Genomic DNA, 26,649 nt, shown 5'->3' on the forward strand with positions numbered 1-26,649 from the left:
AGTAGAATGGGTGGTACTACGTGGCACTGTCACAGGATGCCACCATTCCAACAAATCAGTTTATCAAATTTCTGCCCCGCTACAACTGTCAACTGTACATTCTGTTATTGTGAAAAGGAAATGTCTAGGAGCAACAACAGCTCAATCACAAAGCAGTCGAACAGACAACCTCATAGAATGGGACCTGACGCGTTTACAGTAGTATCAGCATAGTCTGTCTTCGATAGCAACACTCCAAACTGCCTCTTGAAGCAATATAAGCATAAGAACTGTTCTTTGTGAGCTTCATGAATTGGGATTCTATGGCCGAGCTGGAGTGGTGTAAAACAGTAGGTGCACTTAAAAAGACGTAAGAACCAAAATGTCACAGAACACAGTCAGCAAGTCAGCACACTCAATAAGAACTCGGCAGTGAAAGAAGCACAAACTCGACAGCGAGAGGAGTTGGCAGTGGCTTTGCTTTGAAACGTGACCAATAAGGTTCAAATTTATCTGGTAAAAGAAATTATTTTTCGGACACCCGACTGAGTTTTACGATAATGGTGTAACGGTGCAATTGCACTCGAACTCTAGGGGTGCCAAATACCAAATGTGCAGCTTTAAAGCATGCCACCATTGGACTCTGGAGCAGTTGGAAATGTGTTGTCTGGAGTGATGAATCACATTTCACTACCTGGCAGTCTGATGGACCAATCTGGGTTTTGCTGTTGCCAGTGGAAGGCTACCTGCCTGAATGCATAGTGACAACTGTAAAGTTTGGTGGTGGAGGAATAATGGTCTGAATATTTTTCATACTTTAGGCTAGGCCCCTTAAATCCAGTGAAGGGAAATCTTAATACTGCAGCATACGACATTCTAGAGAATTGTGCGCTTCCAACTTTGTGGTAACAGTTAGGGAGGGCCCTTTTCTGTTTCAGCATGACAATGCCCCTGTGCACAAAGCAAGGTCCATAAAGACATGGTTTACTGACTCTGGTATGGAAGAACTTGACTGGCCTGCTCAGAGCCCAGGCCTGAACTCCATTGAACACCTTTGGGTTGAATTGGAACGCTGACTGCAAGCCAGGCCCCATCACCCAACATCAGTGCCTGAGCTCACTGAAGCTCTTGTGTCTGAATGGGAGCAAATCCCCACAGCCATGTTCCAAAGTCTAGTGGAAAGCCCTCCCAGTATACTCCATATTGATGCCCATGGTTTTGTTCAACAAGCACATGTGGGTGTGGTGTTTGGGTGTCCGCATACCTTTGGCCATGTAGTGTTTATATTTGATATTCATCCCATGTTTATTTACCTGCCACTTTATAACACCTCCATTATCTGTGAATCTCCAGAAGCGGAAGTCCTCCTCTCTCCTCGATGCACGTATTGCCAAGATTTACCGGCGTCATCGGCATAGCCACGATGGAGATGACTCAGCCAGTGATGACGACGATGATGACGATGATGACGATGATGATGATGACGACGATGATGATGATGATGATGATGAAGGTCTGTTGACAGCTGTTGCATCTTTTATTGTTTGATCTTCAATCTGGGCAGGTGGCGCTTCAGTGCAGATAGTATACAGCGGCAGTGTGTAGGAATAACACACAATGATAGTGCTGGGTGCTGGTGATAAGCTGGTATCGTGAATGTGTGTAGCCATATTGTATGAGTGTATATATCTTGTCTGGTGAGATGGCATCCCCTGTGATACAAGCTGCCAGTCAAACTGATGAACACTCCAGTACTCCATTGAGCTGCAGTGCACTGAGCTCCAGACAGTGGGCTCCATAGAGTTGAATATAGTTGCTGCAAGCTGCCATATTTGAGTACATTTCATTATTTTAAGCATCCAAAGATGCCAAATCTTAAAAAATATTAGTGCGTAAAACAAATGTTCTTATTGTCACAAGTCATGTCACTGCATTACAGTACTTATCCTCATCCTTTCCTTTCTCTTCGCAGGGTCTCGGGGAAGGAAGCTGCCACTGCATGCTCGCGGAAGCCATGCCTCCCGGAGGGGCTACGGCTCGTACCGCCGGGGGCTGCCAAGAGGGGCGTCCGCCCACCGGGGCAGCCGAGGGGTAGTGGCGTCTGGCAGCTCAGCTGTGCTGAAGCGAGGCACGGGGATGCGGGACGGCAGGAGGGGGCGGGGGGTAAGGCTTCGGGGGGGCTCCCGGATGCAGAGAAGGGGGGAGGAGTCCGAGGAGTCGGACGACGATGACATCGAGGATGAGGATGAGGATGACGAAGAGGAGGAGTTGTGCGACAGTGAGGAAGGTGCCAGGGATCGGCACCACCGCATGCGCAGGAGACTCCGGCGCAGGGTGGATGAGGACGAGGATGATGATGAGGAAGACGAGGACAGTGAGGGTCAGGAGTTTGACCTGGAGGATGACGAGGACGAGGAGATGGACATGCTGGGGGATGGTGAGGGAGAGCTGGGCGAGGAGAGTCGCTGGGACTCAGACCCTGAGCCGCCTGTCCTCCTGGTGTCTGACCTGAACGACGATCTGCTGAGTGGATCCTACCTGACAGTCACCCTGCAGAGGCCTCACAAGGCCAAAAGACACTCAGGTAGGGCCTACAATGCACATCACTAGCATCTGCTCCTTAGACTCTCAGGCCATGCAAAGTGTCGATCACTGCCCATTAGTGGTCGGCCGAATAATTGAGCTGATATTTGTGCATTTTGAGATAATCAGCATCGGCCGATGGCTGCGCTCATGAGGCTGATAAATGACTAGTGTTGTAAAAAATGTTGATTTTTCTAAACATATGGATTCAGAATATTTGAAACTGTTTCAATACTCATTTTCCACACTATCGATATACTAGTAGCAGCTGCACTCCCTCTTCTCTCCCACAGTGAGTCTCACACACTGCTGTGGTTCCCACATAGCCCCGCTTCCTCTCATTCACTCGCTGTCTCATTCATTTGTTATGGTGTTTGCACTTGCCATCTTTAATGAGCTGAGCCTATGTGACCGGTTTTGAAAGAAAACAGCAGGGGTGCTGTTTGGAAATATTTCGCATTTGAGGCAAAAGATAAACCTAATTCTGAGAATTAGAGTAAAGTATTTTTTTCCCTCCTCCAGACAGCACTGCACTGTGCATGCGTTCCCATGGCGGTTTTCCTGTCTTTTTATTTAAGATCTATTTATTTTTGCGTGTTTTCTAACTTGTATGAAACAACAATTTTTAAACACAGCACGTTTATTTTTATTTTATTTTTTTGTTTTTTTCCCGGTTCAATAAGGCAACGGAGCACAGATCACGGGCGCCCCGATGCGTTCCCATCGCAGAAATCGGCTACCTCAATGCCCATTCATGGTTTGGGGGGGGGGGGAAGAAAAAAACACGGCACATAAAAAGGGCATGATGGACATCAAGGGGCAGGTGCCTGTGGACATTTATTTAGTGGATATATTTTTTATTAACAATAAGTATACTGCAGAGACAATGCAGACAATAACATTAGTGTCGAATGTTTTAGTTCGGCAATTTTGTGCCATTTTTTATTATTAAATTGTATTTTATCAGATGCAAAAAAAATTAAAATACATGATCTTAGCATTATATATATCGGCCGTTGCAAAACCCATATTGGCCGACCACTACTGCCCATTGGTCATTGTAAAAGACATGACATTCTCATAGTCTTTGAGGCCTTTTAGACACAAACAAACTTTTTGTTTCTCGCCTCTGCAAAAATTTCAGGTAATTGTTCTGTGCAGATGTGTTATGTGTGTGTTGTTCAATGCCAATTTTCCAGATGAAACAAACATCTCCTTTAAAATATTCCTCAATTTATGGTGTTGGAGCAAATAGGTAGGGGTCAAATACAAAAGCAGACAGAGGTGTGATGTTCTCTAGTGGCCTTTTTTATACCTCATAAGTCAATGAAGCAAGCCAACCAGAAACCATCAATTTGGGTTGATGCAGGGTTTGGGTCACTGACAACCGTTGGGACTAACTCACAGGCAACAGCACTTCAAGGCTTCTCAAATCTGGTATTTTGTTTGGCCTTACAGCAGGTAGTTTCAGACAATTTAACCTTCTTACGTCATTAGAAAGGAAGATTTCTAGATATCTTATGATATATTTTCTTCCAAAGGTGCAAGGTTATTTTGTGATATTCTGTGACCCATATTGTTGCGAGTGAACTTGACCTTTGTTTGTCATGTGAGTTCTAAACCACATGCTGAAAATATTTTAGCAGTTGAAATCATCTTTTTTCTGGTTGCCACTAGCAAAGTAAATAAAGTTCATTATTAAAGTGTTATCTTGGTTTGCCAAATATATATGTTTTCAAGATTGCTTGATTTTTATTGGTTAATAGAAGGCAAACTTGGAGTATAACATGAACATTATAGCTTTCAGAAGTCAGTTGAGGTTTCCCTAAAGTTTAAATGAGTTCCCTTCACGACATGCAGCAGCCCTAACCTACATCTGACATCCTACCATACAGGCTCTATAGTTCCTAAGCTGGAAGCGGCCATGGGTCCCAGGACGGCCGTCTTGGGACCTGGGGGACAGCAGGGCTTTGTCCAGCGCAAGTCCGCCCTCGCCAAACCCTCCCGATTGAAAGGCGGCGACGGCACCCCAGACGCTGTAACCACAGCCACCAGAGGACCTGGCAGGTGTATAGATTTTGTAGTGTATGCTGCAGATGTAGCAGTACTCGTGGAAGGTGCCCTGGAGACAGGGGTTTATTTTCATTAGCCTATAAAAAGACCAAAACCAACTACCCATATCTTCTACATTGTTAGCAGGAGAAAAGGCATTGTTGGTTATGGTCTTTTAAAAAAAGTTATGTTGGAATAAGATAATGACACTGGCCTTATTTTTATATATCTCCCCAACCAACATTCTGCTCTTCTCCGGCAGGCCGCGTCTCCGGGGCAACCTTCACCGAGGCGGCAGGGATCTGTCTGCGTCATCGTCCTTTTCCTCAGGAGATGAAGGTGCTGGCGCTCCCTCCCTCTCCTCCCCCTCCCTGCTGTCGCTGCCCTCCTTTAAGGATGTGGGGAACGAGCGGGGGGGTGAGAAGGAGGTGTGGGTGGCCGTGTTCCAGTACCTGGGCCGGGCTGAGCTGCTGGCCTGCATGACCGTCTGCAAGGCCTGGTACAAGTGGTGAGCAACACAGCACCAACAGACCTCAGTCGCCACAGTGATTTTTCTGCAAGGAAACCATGATATATCTGTTTATATATTCAGTGCAAGCTTGCTTTATTTGCCCCCTAAAGAGAAATGTAAATACAAGGAAAGTGTTCATACGTCAATCCAAATATTTGATTTAAAATACCCTACATTATCAAGGGTAGGTTGGCTATTTTTTATGCCAAGGCCTTATTAATATTTGTTCCCATCATTTATAACTTTTCATTGTACAACCTCACTGAAAGCTTTGAGATTTACTTCAATTTACCGCTCTTCTGCAGCTTCTCACTGGGCATAAATGCAGTCCATTGGGGAAAATGTTTAAGCCTTAAATAAATGTTAAATCTCCTTTTGAAACCGGGAAACTGGCATTACACACACATGTAATGTGTCACACATGTCTTAATCTCTTTTTGAACATGTTTGGAATAACAGTTGTAGTGTGGGGATGGTGTAGTTTGAGCAGCCACACCTGTCCTGGGTCTAGGTAATTGGGGCCCAGGATCAGAGTGGCTGCATACCTTTTGCTTGTTGGTTGGTCTAACAAGCAACAGGTAAAACCCTCATCCCCACACACACTCAGGAGAGGAGCCCTGTCATGTCCATCTGCTCCTGGGATTATTCAAACTAGCCAACTCTCTAACACAACAGTGGTATCATATTTTATTTAAAACTACTTTTGTCTGTAGTAGCTTGCAAATAAGAAGTGGCACAACTTTCTGTTTCTAGTCTTGTAATTGCAAAACCTCATAAAATGTCTTGTTTGCGACCATTTTCTTCTGGTTTAACATATAACGACTGTCTGGCTATATTGTGGGTTTTCAGTTTATTTTTTTTATTCTTTTTTTATTACATTAAGTAGTTTTTTGTTAATATTTTATTGTTATTTAACCTTTATAAAAACAAGGTCTCATTGAGACAAGAAATATCATACAAGAGTCCTGATCAAAAAAGCAGCATCCCACAAATGTTTAGGTTGCAGAAAACAAATACATATAAAAATACAAGTGACAGTGAGTGTGTGAATGTGCTAATAGAGTCCATTTCCAGTTACTTCATCAGTTGCTCAAAGTCTCCCAGTTGAATCATGTTAGTGAGAGAGTTTTGGGTCAGGCAGGAGCTGGTAACCGAGAATAATTGAAATAATTAAGTTGAATATATAATCACAAAAGCTCCTTCCCCGTAAAATGTCCCGGGAATGTTACGAAAAATATATTTTCTCAAAAATAGAGCGAGCCTGGTTTCACCCGCTAACGTCTCACCTTTGACCGCCAGGAGCTGCGACAAGCGCCTGTGGAGCCACGTGGATGTTAGCAGGTGCAGTCCACTCAGCAACCAGGCCTTGGCAGGCATCATCAAACGCCATCCCACCTCTCTGGATCTCTCCTGGACCCCCCTGGCCAAGAAACAGCTCAACTGCCTGCTCACCCGCCTGCCAGGTAGAAAAGGTGTGTGTGTGTGTGTGTGTGTGTGTGTGTGTGTGTGTGTGTGTGTGTGTGTGTGTGTGTGTGTGTGTGTGTGTGTGTGTGTGTGTGTGTGTGTGTGTGTGTGTGTGTGTGTGTGTGTGTGTGTGTGTGTGTGTGGGGTCAGGAGTTATTATTTCAAGAAATGTCAAACTATGCGTTGACTATGGACCTCAGTTTAAGGAGGAAGTGGTTGTTGGCATGAATAACTAACAATACTATATTTGATTCATACTGTGTAGTGTATATTACTTAAGACTTTTAGTGACCTATAAAAAAAAAGATTGAGCCTTTCATTGACTGAATAATTGTGCACGAGAGCTGAACGGCCAAAAAAAAGCTAAAGTTAAGCTGTATTTTGTCATCTTGGATTTTACAATAATTGCAAAGCAGGTGGCTACATCAAATAGTTTCTGAATGTAGCTGTATTTAAAACTGCGAAACATTTTTACTTTATTAGATGTATAGTTTAAACAACTTATAATTGAATAGCTTTTGAGATGCCGGAAGTTGAATTTTGATACTTTCCACTGAAGCTAGGCTAGTCGATTCCCTCTGCAGCCTTGCATTGAGCTAAGACATACAGTGCTTCCCAGATACAAGAATAATTGGCAAGCACTATGTTGAATAGAAGTTAACCGGGTAAGGCTTTGGTTTCATGCTAATGGGGGTAATTCTCTGGTCGGGATTACATCCAGGACACACACACATGGCTTGAAGACGTCTTAGTATAGTATTTAAAGTGTGTGTGTGTGTGTGTGTGTGTGTGTGTGTGTGTGTGTGTGTGTGTGTGTGTAGGTCTGCGTGAGCTGAGCGTGGCTGGTCTGCCGTGGTCCTGTCTGTCTGCCCTGGTGTCTCCCACGCTGCCATGCCTGCGGCTGCTCGACCTGCGTTGGTGTGATGGCCTCAAGGAGGCACAGCTCAAAGACATCGTCACCCCGCCAGGTCAGTGTGACACACACCCCAACCCTAGAGATCCATAGATTGCAATTTTCTTGGTCAATTCTGATTTCCGATTATAATGTCTGTTATAAGTCTGACCTGTCGATTCAGATCTTGGCGTATTCCGTTTTTTATTCAATTGTATGTTCATAATAAAAATTGACTATTAAATAACTTTTACATTGTAGTCTGCTCACTTTGAGTAATATCCATGATCGGATATGATATCAAATATCAATATCTAATATAATTTAGTCTCATTGGGTATATCTGCTGTACGTCCATGACAACTACATCCCGTGATCTGATCACACTTATGTGATCTGACAGCTGCACATAGTGACTACTACTGCAATTTTCAATTACCACAATAGTGAGATTGCTGATTTGTGTTTACTATTGTTTATTATTTACAATGGAACAATAATAGAACATGAAACTGTCACTGAGTTCCAATAAAATAGTATATGGTACTGTCACCAAGTTTCAGTATAATTCAACTTAACGTAACTCCCACTGAGCTTTAGTAGGACACATTTGCAAAAAAAATGTAATAATAAATGGCCGCCTCTTCTCACTCTCATTCACTGGAAGTCCTCCTTCGCTCACCGTGCATTAAACCAAGTGAAATGACTCGTCAAGAACAGAGTCTCTGAACCGTTCATCAAGGTCAAGATTCAAGAGATTTGTCACATACATATTGTATGCATACGGTCGTACATATATCCAGTGAAATGTCATGACACCCAGTGATTACGCACAACAAGCTCCACAAGCACTTAAAACACTAAAATGTGTATAATCAACAGGAGGTGCTCCCACAGGCGGCCTCCAGGGGTGGCGCCACAATCATGATTCTGGGTTCTATAATTGTATAATAATAGAATTAATTGTCTGTTGTATTAAATATACATTTAAATCCTCCTAAATGAAACTTACCTTAACTTACCTGCAGTACTTACCTCACAGAGTAGCATGAGCAGAAGTGGTGACATGCACTAGGAACAATCAAAGCAGACGTGCCGCTGTAGTGACAGTGATAGATACAGTCAGCACAATTTTGGAATATTGTCAGGGTATAGATAATTAATTTATCTAATCTTATTAGCTAATCTTAAAATACTTCCAAACAGCCGCCATTTTCTTTCTTTTGCTCTTTTTTTGAGCTACAACTACGCAATTGCGTTGTATTGCGTTGGTACCGGAGCGTTTTTATGAGTACATGAGCCTCAACCGGGCGTGTAAATTTGGCCGGAACAGAATCGGATATATCTGACACTGATCGGCTGGTCACCGGTCACAGCTGATCAAGCTGAAAACTGGCAACAGCCGATGGATTGGTGCATCTCTACCTTAAACCCACAGATTGAAATATTGGGCAACTCCTGAGCTCAGAGTAGAGTAAAAACCTGTTTATCGGAAACTAGATGTGGCCGATTGGACAAGTATATCGACAGTCAATCAGCGATTGGTTTATTTAATTAAATAGATACATTTAAAATGTTCACAATGTTTACTTATTTAATGGTCCGTCTCCTCCAGAATTAAACTCTGCAAATAATTGGCCTGTGTGTCGCTGCCGACAATGATATGCATCACATCTCTCTGTCATTTACTTTGCTTACTCATTTACTTACTAACTTTTACAGTGCTTTAGTAGTAATGTATGTGTGTGTGTGTGTGTGTGTGTGTGTGTGTGTGTGTGTGTGTGTGTGTGTGTGTGTGTGTGTGTGTGTGTGTGTGTGTGTGTGTGTGTCCTGCAGGTCTGGAGTCATCCCGTAGCAGGCTGCGCAACATGACGACCCTGCGGCTCTCTGGCCTGGAGGTGGGGGAGTCCACCCTGCGGCTGCTGCAGCGCCACCTGCCTCTGCTGGAGCGACTGGACCTGGCTCACTGCAGTGAGGTGGCCGACTCCTCCATCGCCCAGCTGGCCGCGCCCGGGACACACACACGTCACAACCTCATAGAGCTCACCCTCGCAGGTATGCACCAAATGGCCTGTTTACCCAAGCGTCATTAAATACCTGAAATCGATGAAAATGAACTTGTCAGAAACCTGTGCATTTGCATTCGATTAGTGTGAGCGCTCGATACTGGAGGCAAAAATCTGTGAAAGACAACCAAAGTCTGTATAGAGTTTAACCTTAGTGAACTTCGACACTGAAATTTAATGCATTAACCAATAACAGCAGCAAAGTAGCTTTGTTGCATTGAACTTTTTGAAGGACTGTCAGGGAAAGGGGCTAGCATATTAGGCATGTGAAATAATCCTACAGGTCTTTAAGTGAATTAGTTGGTAATTGAGGACCAGTGTTATTTCACGGTAAGGGGCGTGGCCATTGTGAACGCTAGTGTGGTCAATACTGACAGACTGCAGGAACGAGACTGAGAATGGTGATGAGATGTATACAGTACTGTTTAGTGTATAAAGGGTGATGCACGATGAGACGCTTGATGCTGAGAAACCACGCACACAGTGCGCACGCAGTGGTATTGTACACAGTGCACAACACAGACTGGTTGGAGAGCTGGTCGCAAGTCCGAACGGTCGTTAAACAGGTAGGTCATTAAGTGAGGAGTACCTGTATTTTATTAGCCCTTAAGTAAAGTACCCTGACACAAAATGACTCCAGTAAAAGTACCGCATTAATATTTCTACTCAAGTAAAATTGTACAAGTACTCACTCAAAGTATTAAAAGTACAAGTACTTGTAATATCCACTGCCCTGATATAACAGCTTATAATTCAACATGCTACTGCACCTTTTTTTATGTATAATTATGAATCCCAAATATGTAATTTGCAAACAGTATATACTTAAGTACAGATACTTGATAAATTTCCCCCCTCCCCTTACAGGTTGTAACCACCTGACGGACGGCTGCCTGTCCTACCTGAAGCGCCTCTCGGCCCTGGCACTGCTCGACCTCCGCAGCTGCAAGAACGTGAGCAGGCGTGCATGCGACACCTTCATCTCGGACCTGTCGCACCTCGCCCTCTACTGCATGACTGAGGAGAAGCTCATCCAGCGGCTTGACTAGGGCCAGTGGCAGCTTTCGGCATCGACGGCCATTACTCATGGGGGGGATTTCTTGAGTCTCACTCCCCAGTCCAGGAACTGTGACTTGTCCAGACCCAGACACTTAATTTATATACTTCTCAGTTCTCAACCAATATCGCCATATTGTATTTTTTGCAGCAAACTGGCTGCAACTGTTTTCTATCACACGTTACCCAGGTTCCAGGATGACTTTTCCCATCCGCGTGTCTGCTTGTTTTTTACTTTGAATGGATAAAAAATATATATATTTCATGATGTAACAACTTTTCGCTTTGTTAGATCGGAGATGTCTCATCACTGTCCTGTCATTTTTTTTTTTTTTTTTTTTTTTTTTTTTTAATAAAATAATGGGAGTGGGTGTGTCACCAGGTAAGCTTTTGCTTTGTGATGTCTGCTGCCTATGTTCAGCCAATTGCATATTTAATTTAGCTTCTATAAAACTTGCATTGAAATTTCCAGATCAGTCTAGCACTATTGCATGGCCACGTCATTTGGCCACTGCGTAGTTTCCTAACAACATCCAGTGTTTCCTACATGTCGGAAATATACTTGTGGTGGTAGGAAAGGGCCGGCGTTACCTGCCGACACAAAAATGGTCTACTACATGTGACAAACAACATATGTGTGACCTTAAACACATTCTTTTCATTTATTGAATATTTCTAATAATTTCACATAATATATTTCACAGATCCACCCCTCCCCTCCATCTGCCCGCATGGGAAGAGTAAGACAAAGTAAAAAAAGAACAGAACACTCTTTAGTGTGTACAAAGATGGCACTGTTTGTCAGAGCACTTAATCTTTATAGGTTTAATGCCTATGCATATGGGAACTCCTCTTGGTCAGTTTTGACCTAAAAAATAGACACTTGGCTTTAAATTAACTATACAGAAATTAGATGCAAAATATATTTAGTGCTGATGGTTGAAAAATCTCTTGGGGCTTGTGGCCGGGTGGTGCATCAGACCAGTTGCCGTATGGCGGGCCTCGCCTTTCTTCAGGTGTTGGAGGGTATGGGGGCCTCGTTTGCTCGCCTGCGGGGTACGCAGTTCTGGCAGCATGGGGCCTGGCTCCATGCCTGGCGCCCGCGGCCCAGTTTCTACGCTTGTGGGTGCGTTTTGTGCCTACACGTGGAGGTGGGCTGTATGTGCGCTGCAGGGTCTCCTCTCACTCTCTGGGACTGATTTCTGCTCCTTGGGGCCATGCGTGGGTGTTGCACCGCGGGTTCGTTGCTTCTCTGGGGACTTAGCGTCTTCTGTGGCTGTGGCGCATGGTGCTCAGAGTTTACCTGCAGTCGTGGAGTGTCTTTACTTCTACGGGACTCGGGTGAGAGTTGAGTTGCAATAACAGTTGTTGCAAGCAGTTCTTGATGATTAAAAATGGCATTGCAGGTTGAGATGTTGCATCCCACTCGCAGATTAACTGTTTTAGCTAGATAGCACAGGTAAAAAAGAAAAATCTCTCGCAGTTTACACTGGAGACAGGGATGACCAGCCCTGCTGCAGCTAGAAGGCAGAGGTTTAAGTCTATTTTTGCTCAATCATTGGTTTCACTGGCCAGCAGGTATGTGATCTGAGCTTGCGTCTTGTCCTTCAGAGATTAGCCAAGGCAGAGCACAAGAGCCTACACTGTAATTGAAAACTTTACAGAAAACTTTACAACTTTACAAACTTTACTTAAACTGAGAACTTTACAATAACTTTTATGTTATTTACTTTACAGATGTCAAAATAAGCAATTCTAACCGCCAAGATAGACTAGACAATATGATCCTCCTTATATGATCCTGATAGTACATGCTTCTTGTAGGAGGTGAATTCCTGCAGAACTGTGGCTTCCTGTCCTGGGATCATTCTCTTTGTTAGGGTGTGTTGGGAGTCAATAATGTATAACCGTTTATGTAATAACTGCCAGTAACCTACCGTAGTTATTTTTCCGTTCTTAATGTAATAACTTGGCAATAATGTCATAACATTTCTGAACCAATAACGTAACTTTTTGCTGCTAATGCAGTAGCTTTTACATTATTGACTGGTTATTACATTATTAGCTGGGTTTAAAGAAATCTTAAAAAATGTAAGTACTGTAGCTGATTATTACATTTTGCGCAAAACATTACTGGTTCCGAAATGTTATTACATTATTGGTAAGTTATTATGTTATCTACTTTTATTAAAATAAGAAAAAAAATATTATTACGTTATTGGCAGTTAACAGTACATTAACGGTATTTAATACTTTATTGGCTCCAACAGGGTGTTCAGCATTGGAATGTTGGTCATTTCATCTGAGGTGACTCAGGGCACTGAGGGGCCCCTAACACTTCAATGTGCTGGAACTTGCACTCAAGATTGGTCCCTAGGCTGTGGAAGGTTTGAGGACCCCAGGTCACAAAGCGGGGTGTGGCACAGAAGGTGTATAGACTTTTGGCCACTGGGCACGTTAGGGTTTAGTTGTGCTCGCCTCCTCTGCAAGAGCAGCCAGCACGGCTGGAAGGCTCCTCTGGAGATTTTGTATGGCTAGATGTTGAGATAACCACCTTGTATCTTTAATTTCCTACCAACAAGTAGAACACTGCTAAGTTTAAAAATATATAATATGACACCACCATAGTAATCTGAAAATTTGTGAAAACGCAGCGGATCTCTGTGGCTGATCTGCAGGTGCAGTTCCTGTGGAAGGTCCTTGAAGGCAGCCATGTGTCTGAAAGCATCTGAGGCATCTTCGCACGCCCCTGCTCGTCTGTGAGCAGCACATGCTACAGAAACCAGCTTTGGAAAACTGAGCTCCAGTGTCGGGGGTGTCATTTTGTTTCCTTTGTTAAATGTGGGCCTATTAAGCCCTCTGAGACTAAATGTGATAAAGGGCTAAACAAATAATCGTGTAGTCTGCCAGGTTTAACAATAAAGTCCATACCTGTCATCACTGCTGTACTCTCTGTGATGAGTCCATAAAGAACTTTCCACCGGGAACTCTTTCTATCTGTCATACACTCGTGATGGCAGCAACAACCCTGTCCTCTCTCCCATCCTCCAGAGTTACCATGTCAAGGAAATTGTTAAAAAATATCCATTTTTAACCAGGTGCGTAAAATCAAATGAACAGGTTTTCACGCATATTATTAAGTATCAACTATGCCTAAATCTTTTTTCAAATGCACAGCATTCCTTCGAAAATACACCACATGTATGGCACATGTCAATCCAGCCGGCGCCTTACGGGCACGTCTGGCGGTTGGTCAACCTCTGGGCTGGTTGCTCGAGACGACCGGATCTCCAGCGTTCCATGCGCTGTTCTGTGTGGTTGGAAATAGTTTCTTGGATCCACCTGAAAAAATGAGGTCATTTAACATTTTGCAAGGCTGTGGTTCAAGTTCTTAGTTTCACAAGCACCACTTTGTAATGTTTACCTTCAGCTTGTCGAAGTTATAACAACCTGAATGCAGAGCTAGACTTGACAGCCGAGGGCAGTTGGCGTGGGTAGCAATCTCATTCTTTATTCACCAGTAAAGGCATTTGAGTCTCACGATGATGGCCTTGTGCTCCATGATAACGATGTGCTTCAAAGCCTGCATCACTGAATAGCCTAGACTAAGGTCAAAGACATTTTTCATTATATCTGCCAAATATGGTTAATAGCTTGCAGAAAATAGTTGTCCATTAAAATAATTATACATGTATACCTGATGCAAGTCAGGGCTGATGAAAATATTTTGGGGAAGGAGTTTGTCAAATGTTTTCCCAGAAAAGCCACACAGTGGCACCCGCTTATATATGCCTATTATAAATAACCCCCAAAAAAGCCCCGCTCTGCTCTGCCTTTGCACCACTCAAGAGACCCAACAACCCCTGAATGCAGCACACGGAATGGGGCGGGGTCAGATATGGGCGGGGCTGGACAGCCTAATGAGACAAACAGCACCATCAACTGGACGACTGCAAGAAGTACAAATACAAATCTGCTCAAATATAATGGAGACTAATTATACTTAAAACAACTTTTCACTAATAATTAAAAGCATAAATATATATGAATATATATTTAAATATACCTTTTTAATACCACATGTGCATCATGGTACTATTATGCACTGCAATATAAATTACCTCTAAAAATCTTTCTTAAACTTTAAACAAAACAGGATGCCCCTACTGTAAACTAATTACAATCAGATCTCAGACATGCATTGATCAATCCCCCAGGAAGAAACAGGGGGATTTCACATCCACACACTAATTTTTTAAATTCCCTTGGACGAAGAACCCCCTTTGCTATGTTGCCACTCAGTCTCCCTCTCAATATACATCTCTGGACTCCCCTGACTGTACTTTCTGTATAAATGCCATTTTTCAGGAAATGTATGTCAGAACTTACGATAAAGCACTGTTGGAAGTGTGTCTGAGTTTCTCGTTTTATTCTATAGAAGAACTCCATTAATAGAACCCAGTTTCGTTCTTGGTAGCAGAGCCAGGTCAATTTCACCAGATCCGCATTAAAAATTCCACAACAGCACATACAGTATATACTGTCCATATAATGTAGATATAAAGCAAATACATTGTTTACCCCAAAGTCACATGCATTTTTAGCACTGCATTTCATAGAATGATAGAAAAAGCAAATAGCAAGTGTACAATAAAAAAAAATCCATACAACAGTTATAGGTTTCGCTGATGCAATATTTTCCTTCATCTCCATCCTTTTCACTAAATTCAGCCTCTCAATCCAACCGCGTTCCTCAAAAGAGGCACTCATTTCCAGGTTTTCTTTTTCGACACATTCCTCAATAAACATTACATAGTCCGACTGAAATTTGAATTTCAACATAAACAGGTCCATTATATCTTCCCAGCCGCCATGGAGCATGGTGTCGCTGGCTTCAGGGAGCTGCTTCTCTGTCTAGTGGGGCCGTGGAAAGAATTTGAGGTAGGATGACTTGGGGCTTAGTAGGAAATAAGCCATAACTCAAGCTGTCTTAGAGCGATCCTGATTAAACTCAGAGACATCGCACACAACGTCCTGAACGAACACAACAGATTAAGTTCAAATCGGATAAAGATGGGGGCAGAACTTTGCGTAATTATTGAAATGCTACATACATTGTGATGATACAAGTGTGTGATTGGTCTCACACTCCTTTAAACAGAATTAAACGAGATGCCTAAAACTCGCCCATTGCTGCTTGCGGCTTTAATTTTGAGTGCAAAAAGGTTTGAACCCCGTCAATTGCCGCTTGCGGCTGTATTCAGGGTTCAAACCTTGAAGGGGTGTCGTTTTCCTGCCGGTTTATTATTCTTTGTAAACCTGTGCTGCGCCTCAAATTGCTGTGAGTTGGAACAAGCTAAAAACATGAAACTTGACCCAATAACTGCAAATTATGTGCAAATGGTTCTCAAGAAACATGAGCACAATCGGCTAGATGGTGGTGCTGTAATTAAGGCCCAAAAGCGCAATTTTGGAAAGGCCAAGCCCCTCACGCCCTGAATCTGATAGACTTGAAATATGAAATCCAGCTCAATGTGCTCTACAAAAAAAGCCTCCATGAACCATAGAAGTCTGCCATGATGATTTTTTGCTAATCTGCCTGATGTGAAAAACAGTAATGTGAATACTTTTTGGGAATTTGACTGTCGTCACACCAAATTTGGTATACAGCATTGGGGGGGGACTAAGATGCACATTTCTATTATAAATCAGGAAGATCGGTCCAAAAACATGGCCGCCATCGCTGCCGCTCGTGGCTTTAATTTTGGGCAATTGAGCAGCTTCCTTCTTTTGAGTGCAAAAAGGCTTGAATCAGTTACCTGCCGCTTGCGGCTATATACACTACTCACAAAAGTTAGGGATATTCGGCTTTCGGGTAAAATTTCAGGATGAACCTAAAATGCACCATAACCTTTACAGGTGAACTTAATTTGACCTTCTCTAAACTTTTGAATGCACATGTCCAACTGTTCAATGTTTCAGTACTTTTTGCACAACTTGCTGTTCTCTCACAAGGAGCTGAACGGCAAAATTCACAACATGTGTTTGATCCATGAATCGACCAAAACATTTCCTGGTTCAATTAGAATTGGTATTTAAACAGTCCTCTTCATCATGCTGTTCACATTTTGACTTCATGAGACCAAGACGACACCTAACAACTGATCAACAGTACCGCGCCATTGTGAGGCTTCAAACAGGATGTTCTCAGAGGGAAGTGGCCATTGAGCTTAGAGTGTCACAGAGTGTCAGCAGGTTGCAACAGAGATACAGAGACACTGGAAGAGTCACAGAAAGGCATAGAAGTGGACGTCCTTTGGCCACATCCCACACTGATGACCGCTTCATTGTGAACAGTGCCCTGCGGAACCACATGATGAATGCCACTCAACTCCACCCACATTTAAGGGAGGTGAGAGGCACCCAAGTGTCACGTCAGCTAGACGACCTGCAAGGGTACCTGACCACACCACCAGGCACAGGCATCATCGTCTTGCACGGGCCAGGGAGCATTTACGCTGGACGAGGGACCAGTGGCCTCAGTGCTGCTCTCTGATGAAAGTCGATTCACGTTGAGCAGAAATGATGGCCGCCAACGATGTTGGAGACGTCAAGGAGAGCGCTATGCATCAGCTACTGTTGTCACCAGACGAGCCTTTGGAGGTGGTGGTGTTACAGTGTGGGCAGGTGTGTCTAGTCAATGTAGAACTGCCCTTCACTTTGTGAATGGTACAGTGACAAGCCCATAATACCCGAATAACATTATTAATCCAGTCATTGTGCCCCTGCATGAACAACACAGGCCTCATTTCATCTTCACCGACGACAATGCTCCAGCTCATGGAGGTGGCATCATTAGGGAACGGCTGCTGGAGACTGGGGCACCTCAAATGGAGTGGCCTGCACTTTCTCCAGACCTGAATCCCATAGAAAACCTATGGGATCAGCTGAGTCGCCGTGTAGAGGCTCGTCACTCTGTACCCCAGAACCTCAATGACCTGAGGGCCGTCCTTCAAGAAGAGTGGGGTGCCAGGCCTCAGCAGACAATAAGTCGACTTGTGAACAGCATGAGACGTCGTTGTCAAACTGTAATTGATGCTCAAGGCCACATGACAAGTTATTGAGACATTGACATATTTTGTTGTGGTAAACCCACCACTGTTGTTGGCTTTTGTTTCAATAAATTGTTTGAGATGAGGAAATCACCATTGCCTGCTTCTACTTAAATGCCCTACTTTCATGATATAATATCACTGTAGCGTGAACTTTTTACATTTTCCATCAATTTCACCTGAAAGTCAAATATCCCTAACTTTTTGTGAGTAGTGTATATTTACCTTTCATCAGTTGGTTATTGTAACAGCCAGTTTGTCTTTTTATTGTTAATCTTATATTTATTTACGATTGTTTATTTGACATTCCTTATTTTTATATCTTCAAGTTTAGCTTTATTGTACATTGCCAATTTCTCAGGTTCATGGCATATTGTCATTTTTTTCTTATTCACTTATTCATTTATTCTAACCTGATGTGAGCTGCTATGACATCGACGAGAGCATCTAGTTATAATTGCAAAAAATAGACACAAGGGTCACACCTACAAACCGCAAGATTATAGACCCTTTGGGACAGAATGATAATTTATTTTCTTCATCGCTCTGAAGTCCACAAATACTCAACTTTGTACAGTTCACTTTCAAAAGATAACCCCAGGAGTCACAGTGGAGGGAAATACCATCTCTCTCACACACACACACGTTTATTCTCTTCCTCATTTGAAGTTGCCACAAAATATGTTCAACTCCGTACAATATTCTTGAAAGTACACGATGAAGACATCTCATCCCCTTCATACTCTTTAAAACTGATCTTGTGTGAAGCTCTTATATTTGGCATGTTGGGGGTTTCTCCGATAATTAATTGAATCCTACTCACACAACACATATTGATACTTTTCAAGGGAGCACCGTGGAAGATTCTCTCAATCTTCCCTTTTACTAAGCACCGAAATGCAAGTGTTCCATATGCAAAGGTAAAAAAAAAAAAGATACCAGATGACACAAAAACAATTGTTTAAATGAATCACGATAAATAAGCATGGCTCTATGGTTCTCTTAAATGCTTACAAACAGCAAATATGTTCAGAGTGGAGGTTTACAAGAGCTAGAGAATCTGACTGGGTGCTGCTTGAGATGGAATGGGCCCGGTCATATAAGTCCAAACAACCTACTCAGGTCCTAATCCAGTGTGAAAAAGCATCCAAATTGTATCGGTTATTACAGCACAGCGACTCCCCTGGACAACTTATAACCTGAGAGGACCAGGATGGTTGCCATCAGCAATATTTAACCCCTGCCTCACCTCGCCCCGCCCCCAACCAGACAGGATCTAGAGGTGAACTGCTTACGTTAAATTCAGTAGCGCGATCACATGTGAAGCTGGCAAGGAGCTTATTGTTTTATAACATTTTTTATTTACAGTATGGACGTCTGGGTGTCAGAGAGGTTACATTTTAGGGTATCTGTACAGTGTGTGTGCCCCTGGTGTATTATCGGTAGAGGTAATCAGCTTGTATGTTCGCAGCGATCTCGGCTTCCCACTTGTCTCCGTTGTTGAGTAGTTTCTCCTTGTTGTAGAGCAGCTCCTCGTGGGTCTCCGTGGAGAACTCAAAGTTGGGGCCCTGGGGGTGAGGGCGGGGGAATTGAGGAAAGTTAGAAGAGGATGTTATGAGAGGAGTCAAAAAATAAATAAACTAAAATCGCTGGGACGATAACGGCACTGCATAAAAACTTACCGGCGTCTTGCCAGCATTGCAGTGTATTGCATTACAACAACGACTACAATTAACTATTAATTACAACTACAATTGCTATGCTGCTCAGCTCCTAAGCAACACACACACACCTCCACAATGGCGTCCACAGGACAAGCCTCCTGACAGAAGCCGCAGTAAATGCACTTTGTCATGTCGATGTCGTAGCGTGTGGTCCTCCTGCTGCCGTCGGCCCGTGGTTCCGCCTCGATCGAGATGGCCTACGCATGTAAGAGAGACGGGTCGGGTGTGGTCAGGTAAGTTGAGCTGGTAAGGTAGCTAACTACCTCAAGAAGCATGTAGCTATGAATTGGCTAGAACACGGTTCAAAATTGGGGAAGAATTTGTACTGACGTACTTGGTATTTCAAAATGGAATTAGCATTTTAAAAATGAAAGCATTTGAGTTAATTAAATAATTCTAATGTTATATAAAGAATTTATATAATATTAGAATCTGAATATTTATTTATTATGATTTTATTATTATTTTGCTCATTGGTATTCGGGCTAAAAGTGTCCCACGACAACAGCGGAACCCACAGACATGATTGAGGTCTCGTTAGAACCAGGACGTCTCAGACATCTTGTAGTTAAAGTTTGATCCATATCGATCTACATTTGGAGCAGGAATTAGTGAAAAACCATTGAAAATTTACTGGAAGTTGCACAACGTTACTACAACTTCCGGTTGGATGGTGGAGTCCTTGGGGGAGGATGCTTTGTGACAATCATCCAATTCGTTATATGTGCAGGTTGTGGCTCTGGGGAGGGCATTCGGATCTTGCGAGGTGTAGACTCAATTGGTCTCGGGCAGTATCTGCGCTGGGTCAAGAAAACCCCACAACACTAAGCTTTTCTTTTGATATTTTATCGCCTTTGCCCTTTTTGTAAATAATTGCATTCTGTTCACATCTGTCCGGGTGTTGGATGCGATGTTGTGTCCTTTCTTATTTTGCGGCATTTGAGCCAGTTGTAACATACAGACTATAGGAGCCAATGCTGCGTTCAATGGAAACTCGGAAAATTTAAACTTGTTTTAGTAGTAATTGCTGATATGAAGACCAGCGACAGCACAAACTGATATTACATTCGATGGGAACACCAATTTGTAATTGGTGTCGATACAAAGTGATGGTGTGTTCTACGGGAACTCGGAAAACTGTAATTGGTATTTAACACGACTAACCTGAACCCGTGTATTGCTGCTTGCAGCTATATTTATCATTATTAATGGGAGATGGAATGGGAGCCTTTGCCAATGTAGTTGAAGTTGGTCTGCCTTCCCTTCAGCCCTCGATTGTTAAACTTTAAATATTTAATGACTTAACTGACCTATCCATATCTCACCTGCACCCGCACCCACACACCCACACACACACACACACACACACACACACACACACCTGGGCAGGGCATATGGCCTCACAGAGCTTGCAGGCGATGCAACGCTCCTCTCCAGAAGGATACCTGCACAAAGGAACAGCACAAAGGACTGTTACAAAGCTCCACATATTAAACATCTGGTCCTGGCAGAAACACAAGAATCATTTTTAACAAAAGCCTAAAAGGACGACATTTACTTATCAAACTCCATTCACAACCCACTTGACCCCTAACAAATAACAGCAACTAAGCCCCTTAAACCACCACGGGGGATGAAACCACGGGACTGACCTGCGCAGGGCGTGCTCCCCTCTGAAACGCGGGGACAGAGGGCCCTTCTCAAAGGGGTAGTTGATGGTTGCTGGCTCCCTGAACAGGTAGCTTAAAGTCATACCCAACCCTGAATGTGGAAGGAGAAAAAAATCATTATGTGGGACGAGGACTAGATGACACGGGAGTTTATTAAAAGGGATACTCCGGATAATCGTTGTTTTGGTTATACATGGAAAATGTAGCCGGATTCAAAACGACAAGGATCCTGTTGGTGTTTTTACATTAACTTATCATAAATCACTTAAATTGCTCGCTGGAAGGTTTATTTCCTTAATCTCACAGGAGCTAGCCTCGTTGATTCCCTCTTGCATTGAGCTAACACAGTTAGCATGCATTATCGCTGTACTCGACACAGGGATGAAATCGGTATTGACCATCGCATCTGAATCTGGGTAAAATAGACACAAAGCTAATTTCATAAAATAATAACAACAATAGTCCAATAGTCAAGGGGGGACTTATGAAATTACCTCGGAAGAGCTCCGTCCACAGCAGTGTCTGAGCGGCCCGATCTGTAATGGATTTCATATCTGTAGGAACCTCCTGGGCGTTCACATACTCTGTGCACAGAGAGAGAGAGAGAGAGAGAGAGAGAGAGAGAGAAATTGGAGAACACCGAGAGTCACTCTGGTTCATTTGAGGTCCTTGTAAGGAAAGGCAGTTCAGGGGAGATGGGGGAAAGTCTTCGCTGTACTCACTGAAGGCCTGTCTCGGTGCAGAAACACTGAGGGACCTCACTAAACTCTGGCTAGGCACCAGTGAACCTGCAGGAACCAAGAGAAAGAAACAAAAGTGCAAAACTAAGAAAGCACAACACTGGAAATTGTCCTTGATCACACAATTACTTACGGGGTCGCAATTGCCAGGGTTATATATAAAAGAGAGCTGTTCCAGAAGGGACAATTTACTAGGTAAATGATCTTGTCTTATACACTCTTCTACATATTCTGGATCATGATGAGTTTGAACTGAAGATTTAACTGAAACAGTGTTATTTTTAACTGCATAGGAACTCTTACCTTGCCTGGATGCAGAGTAGAGTAAACGCAACGATGCGGCCATCATGTGCTTCACTCCTATCTCACGCACACGCGCACACACACACACACACACACACACACACACACACACACACACACACACACACACACACACACACACACACACACACACACACACACACACACACACACACACACACACACACACACACACACACACGTTAGGCAGAATCGCCCCGACTAGTAAAGTAAAAAATATTATATAAATTGTCCTCCAATAAAGAAGAGGTTTTAACTTAGGCTGGTGGGTTTTAAATTGTAGTGGTACTTAAATTGCTAAATGACAATAGCATTAATCTGATGAGCACTGTTGATGTCTAACTGCTGTATGTGCAGTATGTGCTGTATGTGATCCGTATGGGTCACCCCTAACGGTTTGGCTTGCATGTGAACCATGGATCAATTGCAAAATTATACCATCATAGTGAAATGCAGTTTTAATGCTGTGGTTACTTTTTAAAGTAAAAATTCCATAAATCTTGTTGCAGAGAAAGGAACAAGACAGATGCTTGCTGTGTTTTACTCTGAAGCGCAATGATTTGTTTACGGTACGTCCCGCTATGCGTCTGCTCGTCGCCATATTGGAGCAGTCAAGAGCCACTAGTAAACAAATACGATGTGTATTGAGAGATGCAGACTTCTCTACAAAATGTACAGTAACTCGCTCAATTCTGAACATATTTTCAGGAAATGTAGTTTGTTAAAAACGTGAGAAACTCAACATGATACTGGTTTCTCTTTGGAATTAAATCCAATTACTGGGGGCGAATCGAATCATATTTTTTCCATTCACTACCATGTTCAAAGAAGTTATCATGCGTGCCTCATATGACACTTTAATTTAACAATTGAGTATTGAATATTTTATATATTTCCAGGTTTTAACACTGGAAATCTTGTATGTTCTTTTCGTTTAAGACCAGGGCAAAAAATCCTTGCTTTAAGTGTTACAGAATACATGGAAAGCAAAGTTATATTTGTTTTTCTTTTTTTTTTTTTGTTGATCGAAAAATTATCCAATCCGTGACTCAAAACTGTGTTACGAACCGTGAGTTTTGTGATCCTTTGCACCCCTACTTACTGCTATCAAAGTCATGGTACGGTAGCTGTCGGTTTTTTAAATGTCAAAGTCCTGTTGACTCTAAGAGGACCTTTGAGGTTATTTAGTAATGCAACAGAAAAATCTGACATTTGAAATATGAATTGTTGAGTCGGCTACAGACCATACAATCATACTTATTTTAATAATAAAAATGTTTTTTTTGTATAGCACTTTACCATATACAACATGTAGATCAATCCGCTTTACGGAGGCGATCTAATAATAAAAGAAAAAGCAAAATGCAATGCATTCATGAATAAAATCAAGTTCAAAGAGAAGGATCAAAATATGCAAATGGAAGAAAATGTACAAAATTGCATCAATCTTGTAAGACTTATTTTCGTTTTGTCACTATAGAATCCTGTCACATTAAATCAATTTCATAGTTAAAAGAAATGCTTGGGAGCCGTAAGAGCCGGCTCTTTTCAATGTCGGCTCACTGAAGAGCCAGACTTTTCAACACTACTGCAACTGCATCACTTCTCCACCGCCCACTCTAATCTGACTTATACTTAATTATAACATATCGCAGCATCATGTTCCGTTCAACATTATTATTTTATTTTTGAAATCACAATCCAAATCATATCCGTAACATTAAGTACTCTTATGGTGCACGTACCGGCATTTCTCACAAGCTGCCGGTACTCTGTTCTGCCCTCTTAAGTGGACAAATCAAGTGGACATATTGTAAAATATATCATATTTTACAATATGTCCAGAGCACAATTTTTCTTTAAATTATTAGAATGCACAAGCTGCGAACTTGGGCTAAGACTTGGCCCCTTTGGAAAAATAAAAGAATCATTTTGAAAAGCACCTGTTGTAGTTGTATTATTTATGGGCTGTGGTAGCAGATTTTATGTGCGGTTGAAGTAATGGTCTATGTTTGGTTTTGGGGGGGGGGGGGGGGGGGGTAATGAATTAATGAATGAATGATGGCTAGTAGACAAATTCTTGTTCGTCGTAGACCACTAAAAAAGAGAAAATGAAAATGCCCATCCCTAATACACACACACACACACACGTTTGGTTGCCCTAAGAACTTTTGCCTGCACGTATTAAGAGCATAATCTTCGCTATATGCCTATGTTTACATCTTGGCTAACTGCATATTTCATATTGCTTCAAATAGTGATCATATCAATTTACTTTAGACCACGTACCCACATTTGATATTTCATATGATTTTGTCTCTGGAAGCCCAATCTACTCTCTCTTACTCGACTTATCTCTAGTAGGGAGATGCCAGTGAAACGAGCAAACAGGCATTACTCTACATTCTCTAATGGTGAACATGAACTATTCATCGTTTTGCTGGGGACACCCTGGAACCCCCTGAAGGAGCCCTGTTGTGATCCCCGGAGCCCACGTTGAGCACCTTCCGAAATGAGAGCGCAGCAGTTCAATGTCAACAGACGTCAGGGACAGTAGCGTTGACAGGCTTTGTAGTCTGCAACTCAGTCGATCGTTTTGTTTTCCCATTCTACCTGGAATAAATCAGCTATTTTGAATCGCAGGTGTACAGCCGACGTCACAGCAATGCCGCTCGAGCACCCGGCAACGGCAAAAACCTCAAGGACTTTTCCTTGAGGTCGCGTAATGTAAATGCACAACAAATTTTACGACTTTTAAACCGAGCCACGCACAGCAGCGAAGTTATGCCTCCACTCCACGTCAAAATTACAATTTTATTTTTTAGTCAAAACCCGATGTGCGCCCTTAAAAGCTTTAGAAGTCACCGACCTGTCGCTATTTGGCCTTCTCAACCAGAACAGCGGACGACTCGGAAGGGACGTTGCGTGCACAGGAAGTGACGAAGATACGTCATAACGTCAAGACCAAAAATAAATCCCAGATTTAAAGACGCACGCACGACGCAAGATGTACATTTAAAAAAGTTTCATTTTTCAATTCTGCACGTTATTTGCCTGTATTTTTTAAATATGATTATTTTTGAGATTAATTTATCAATTTTAATTCATTGAATGTTTTGTTTTTGATATTTTTGATTTGGTGATTATTTCTATGTAACATCGCCTGTGTTTTTGTGATGTTACATTTCTATACATCAGTAAAGTCATTTTTGTCTGTAAGACGCACGTTTGTTGGTTCATAAATGTATATTCCATCGTACAATAATTAATCAATTGCAAGATTTATAAATATATGTATATGCATTTTCATGTTTAGTAAAAAAAAAAATGCAAGTAACTAATACAGTCAATGTAGTATTGATAACATTTTAAGTTTTTTTCAATTAGTACGCATTATGTTGGAAATTTATTTTTGCAATAATAATTCTTATCAATAAATGAATCATGAATAATTGATCTTATCGACTGTGTTCTACACAATTCATATAACTTTATTTTAAAATCGATCATTTATCATTATACCATTATATAGTAATATTACTATACTGTATAATGATTTTTATGGCAACTATTCTTATATGTAGCTGTACTTTTTTCTGGCAGCTGCTATGCACGCACTCAATGTGCATTGTAGGTGTTTTCCTGCTGTGTTAATGAAGCATGCGAGTTTTAATTGGTAATATACTCAATTTGACACTTTCTCTCTGTCTGAGCACACAAGCACTATTGAAGGTTGAGGACCGGCTGCTTCTAAAAGTAAGTACGTCTACTGTGATATTAATAATCTAACCTATTGGGTACTGAAAAGGGCAAAACTATTTGGCTGTGAGCTATTTGTTTATTTATTTATACATTTTTGCTGAGAGGTATACTGACGATCGATGATATATTTAACAGTGTACTGTTTATATTTTCAGTTTACTCTTTATTAATAGGTTTAATATTAGGGGTCCACCCCCTATTGTTTTTGTTAAAGAAAAACTGTCGTCAGTAGTCTATGGACTTTGAATAAGATTTGTATTTGTGGCAGTTCTAACATGCAACCATGTTAGAACAATTGCAACCTCACCAAGATGGCGCCACGCACAGATGAATTCTGCAATGGAGAAATCCTTGCCTGTATGCACAAGAGGACGGAGTACACCAATTGCAACGCACAAATATCGTCGCAGCTGGACTTAAACGAAAGGAATATAAGATACGAACGCTTGACCATAAAAGGTTACAAAGTGACAGGTATTATTAAATTACTAATAACCTTTATTATGTTTGAAAAAAAACAAGTTAAAGTATTACCAGAAGATAATTAAATTAAACAAGGTCAAGGCTAAGGACAGCTGGCACGTACCAGAGTACCAGAGTTCTACAAATTAAAAACCCAATAACATCACTGTCAGAATATATATGTATTGTTTGGTCATCCACCATAGTGGTCTCTGTGGCCTACCAGGTCATTTTCGCTATTTCCCAATTTAT

The 26,649-nt window shown here is 42.2% G+C and overlaps 2 protein-coding genes across 9 annotated transcripts in view; one reads left to right on the top strand and one right to left on the bottom strand.

Moving 5' to 3' along the window:
• Positions 1-10,989, top strand: part of kdm2aa (lysine (K)-specific demethylase 2Aa) — a 30,948-nt gene extending 19,959 nt beyond the window's left edge. For 5 of the 7 annotated variants that reach the window (XM_079998388.1, XM_079998391.1, XM_079998386.1 and 2 more), the window contains 8 exons: positions 1,333-1,492; positions 1,952-2,563; positions 4,458-4,629; positions 4,877-5,122; positions 6,425-6,597; positions 7,411-7,557; positions 9,318-9,536; positions 10,415-10,989. In XM_079998388.1, the coding sequence (XP_079854514.1) occupies positions 1,333-1,492; positions 1,952-2,563; positions 4,458-4,629; positions 4,877-5,122; positions 6,425-6,597; positions 7,411-7,557; positions 9,318-9,536; positions 10,415-10,596 (1,911 nt within the window). In that variant the 3' untranslated portion in view covers positions 10,597-10,989. The remainder of the gene's footprint in view (positions 1-1,332; positions 1,493-1,951; positions 2,564-4,457; positions 4,630-4,876; positions 5,123-6,424; positions 6,598-7,410; positions 7,558-9,317; positions 9,537-10,414) is intronic. The other 2 variants (XM_079998387.1, XM_079998392.1) reach the window with 1 other exon arrangement.
• A 7,222-nt stretch (positions 10,990-18,211) lies between these two features.
• ndufs8a (NADH:ubiquinone oxidoreductase core subunit S8a) lies at positions 18,212-25,122 on the bottom strand. Of its 2 annotated transcripts, XM_079999770.1 has the most exons (9): positions 25,043-25,079; positions 23,473-23,512; positions 22,153-22,209; positions 21,832-21,897; positions 21,604-21,693; positions 21,092-21,200; positions 20,821-20,884; positions 19,508-19,636; positions 18,212-19,283 (listed from the first exon to the last, which is right to left on the bottom strand). In XM_079999770.1, the coding sequence occupies exons 3-9, from the start codon at positions 22,196-22,198 to the stop codon at positions 19,152-19,154; spliced, it is 636 nt and encodes a 211-aa protein (XP_079855896.1). In that variant the 5' UTR covers positions 22,199-22,209; positions 23,473-23,512; positions 25,043-25,079; the 3' UTR covers positions 18,212-19,151. The 2 variants fall into 2 exon arrangements, with proteins under 2 accessions (XP_079855896.1, XP_079855895.1); XM_079999769.1 differs by lacking the exon at positions 23,473-23,512 and having other exon boundaries at positions 25,043-25,122.
• Positions 25,123-26,649: the final 1,527 nt, after the last annotated feature.

The sequence above is a fragment of the Zeus faber genome (assembly GCF_960531495.2).
Source record: "Zeus faber genome assembly, chromosome: 4".
In the NCBI taxonomy this organism is placed as follows: Eukaryota; Metazoa; Chordata; class Actinopteri; order Zeiformes; family Zeidae; genus Zeus; species Zeus faber.

What these genes read in the sequence shown, in the direction of transcription:
- ndufs8a (XM_079999769.1), bottom strand. Translation starts at nt 22,198, where the DNA reads ATGATGGCCGCATCGTTGCGTTTACTCTACTCTGCATCCAGGCAAG. An exon ending in AGGCCATATGCCCTGCCCAG is followed by an intron (nt 19,637 to 20,820) that starts GTGTGTGTGTGT and finishes TTACATGCGTAG; the next exon opens with GCCATCTCGATCGAGGCGGA. An exon ending in CTGTGGACGCCATTGTGGAG is followed by an intron (nt 19,284 to 19,507) that starts GTGTGTGTGTGT and finishes CCTCACCCCCAG; the next exon opens with GGCCCCAACTTTGAGTTCTC.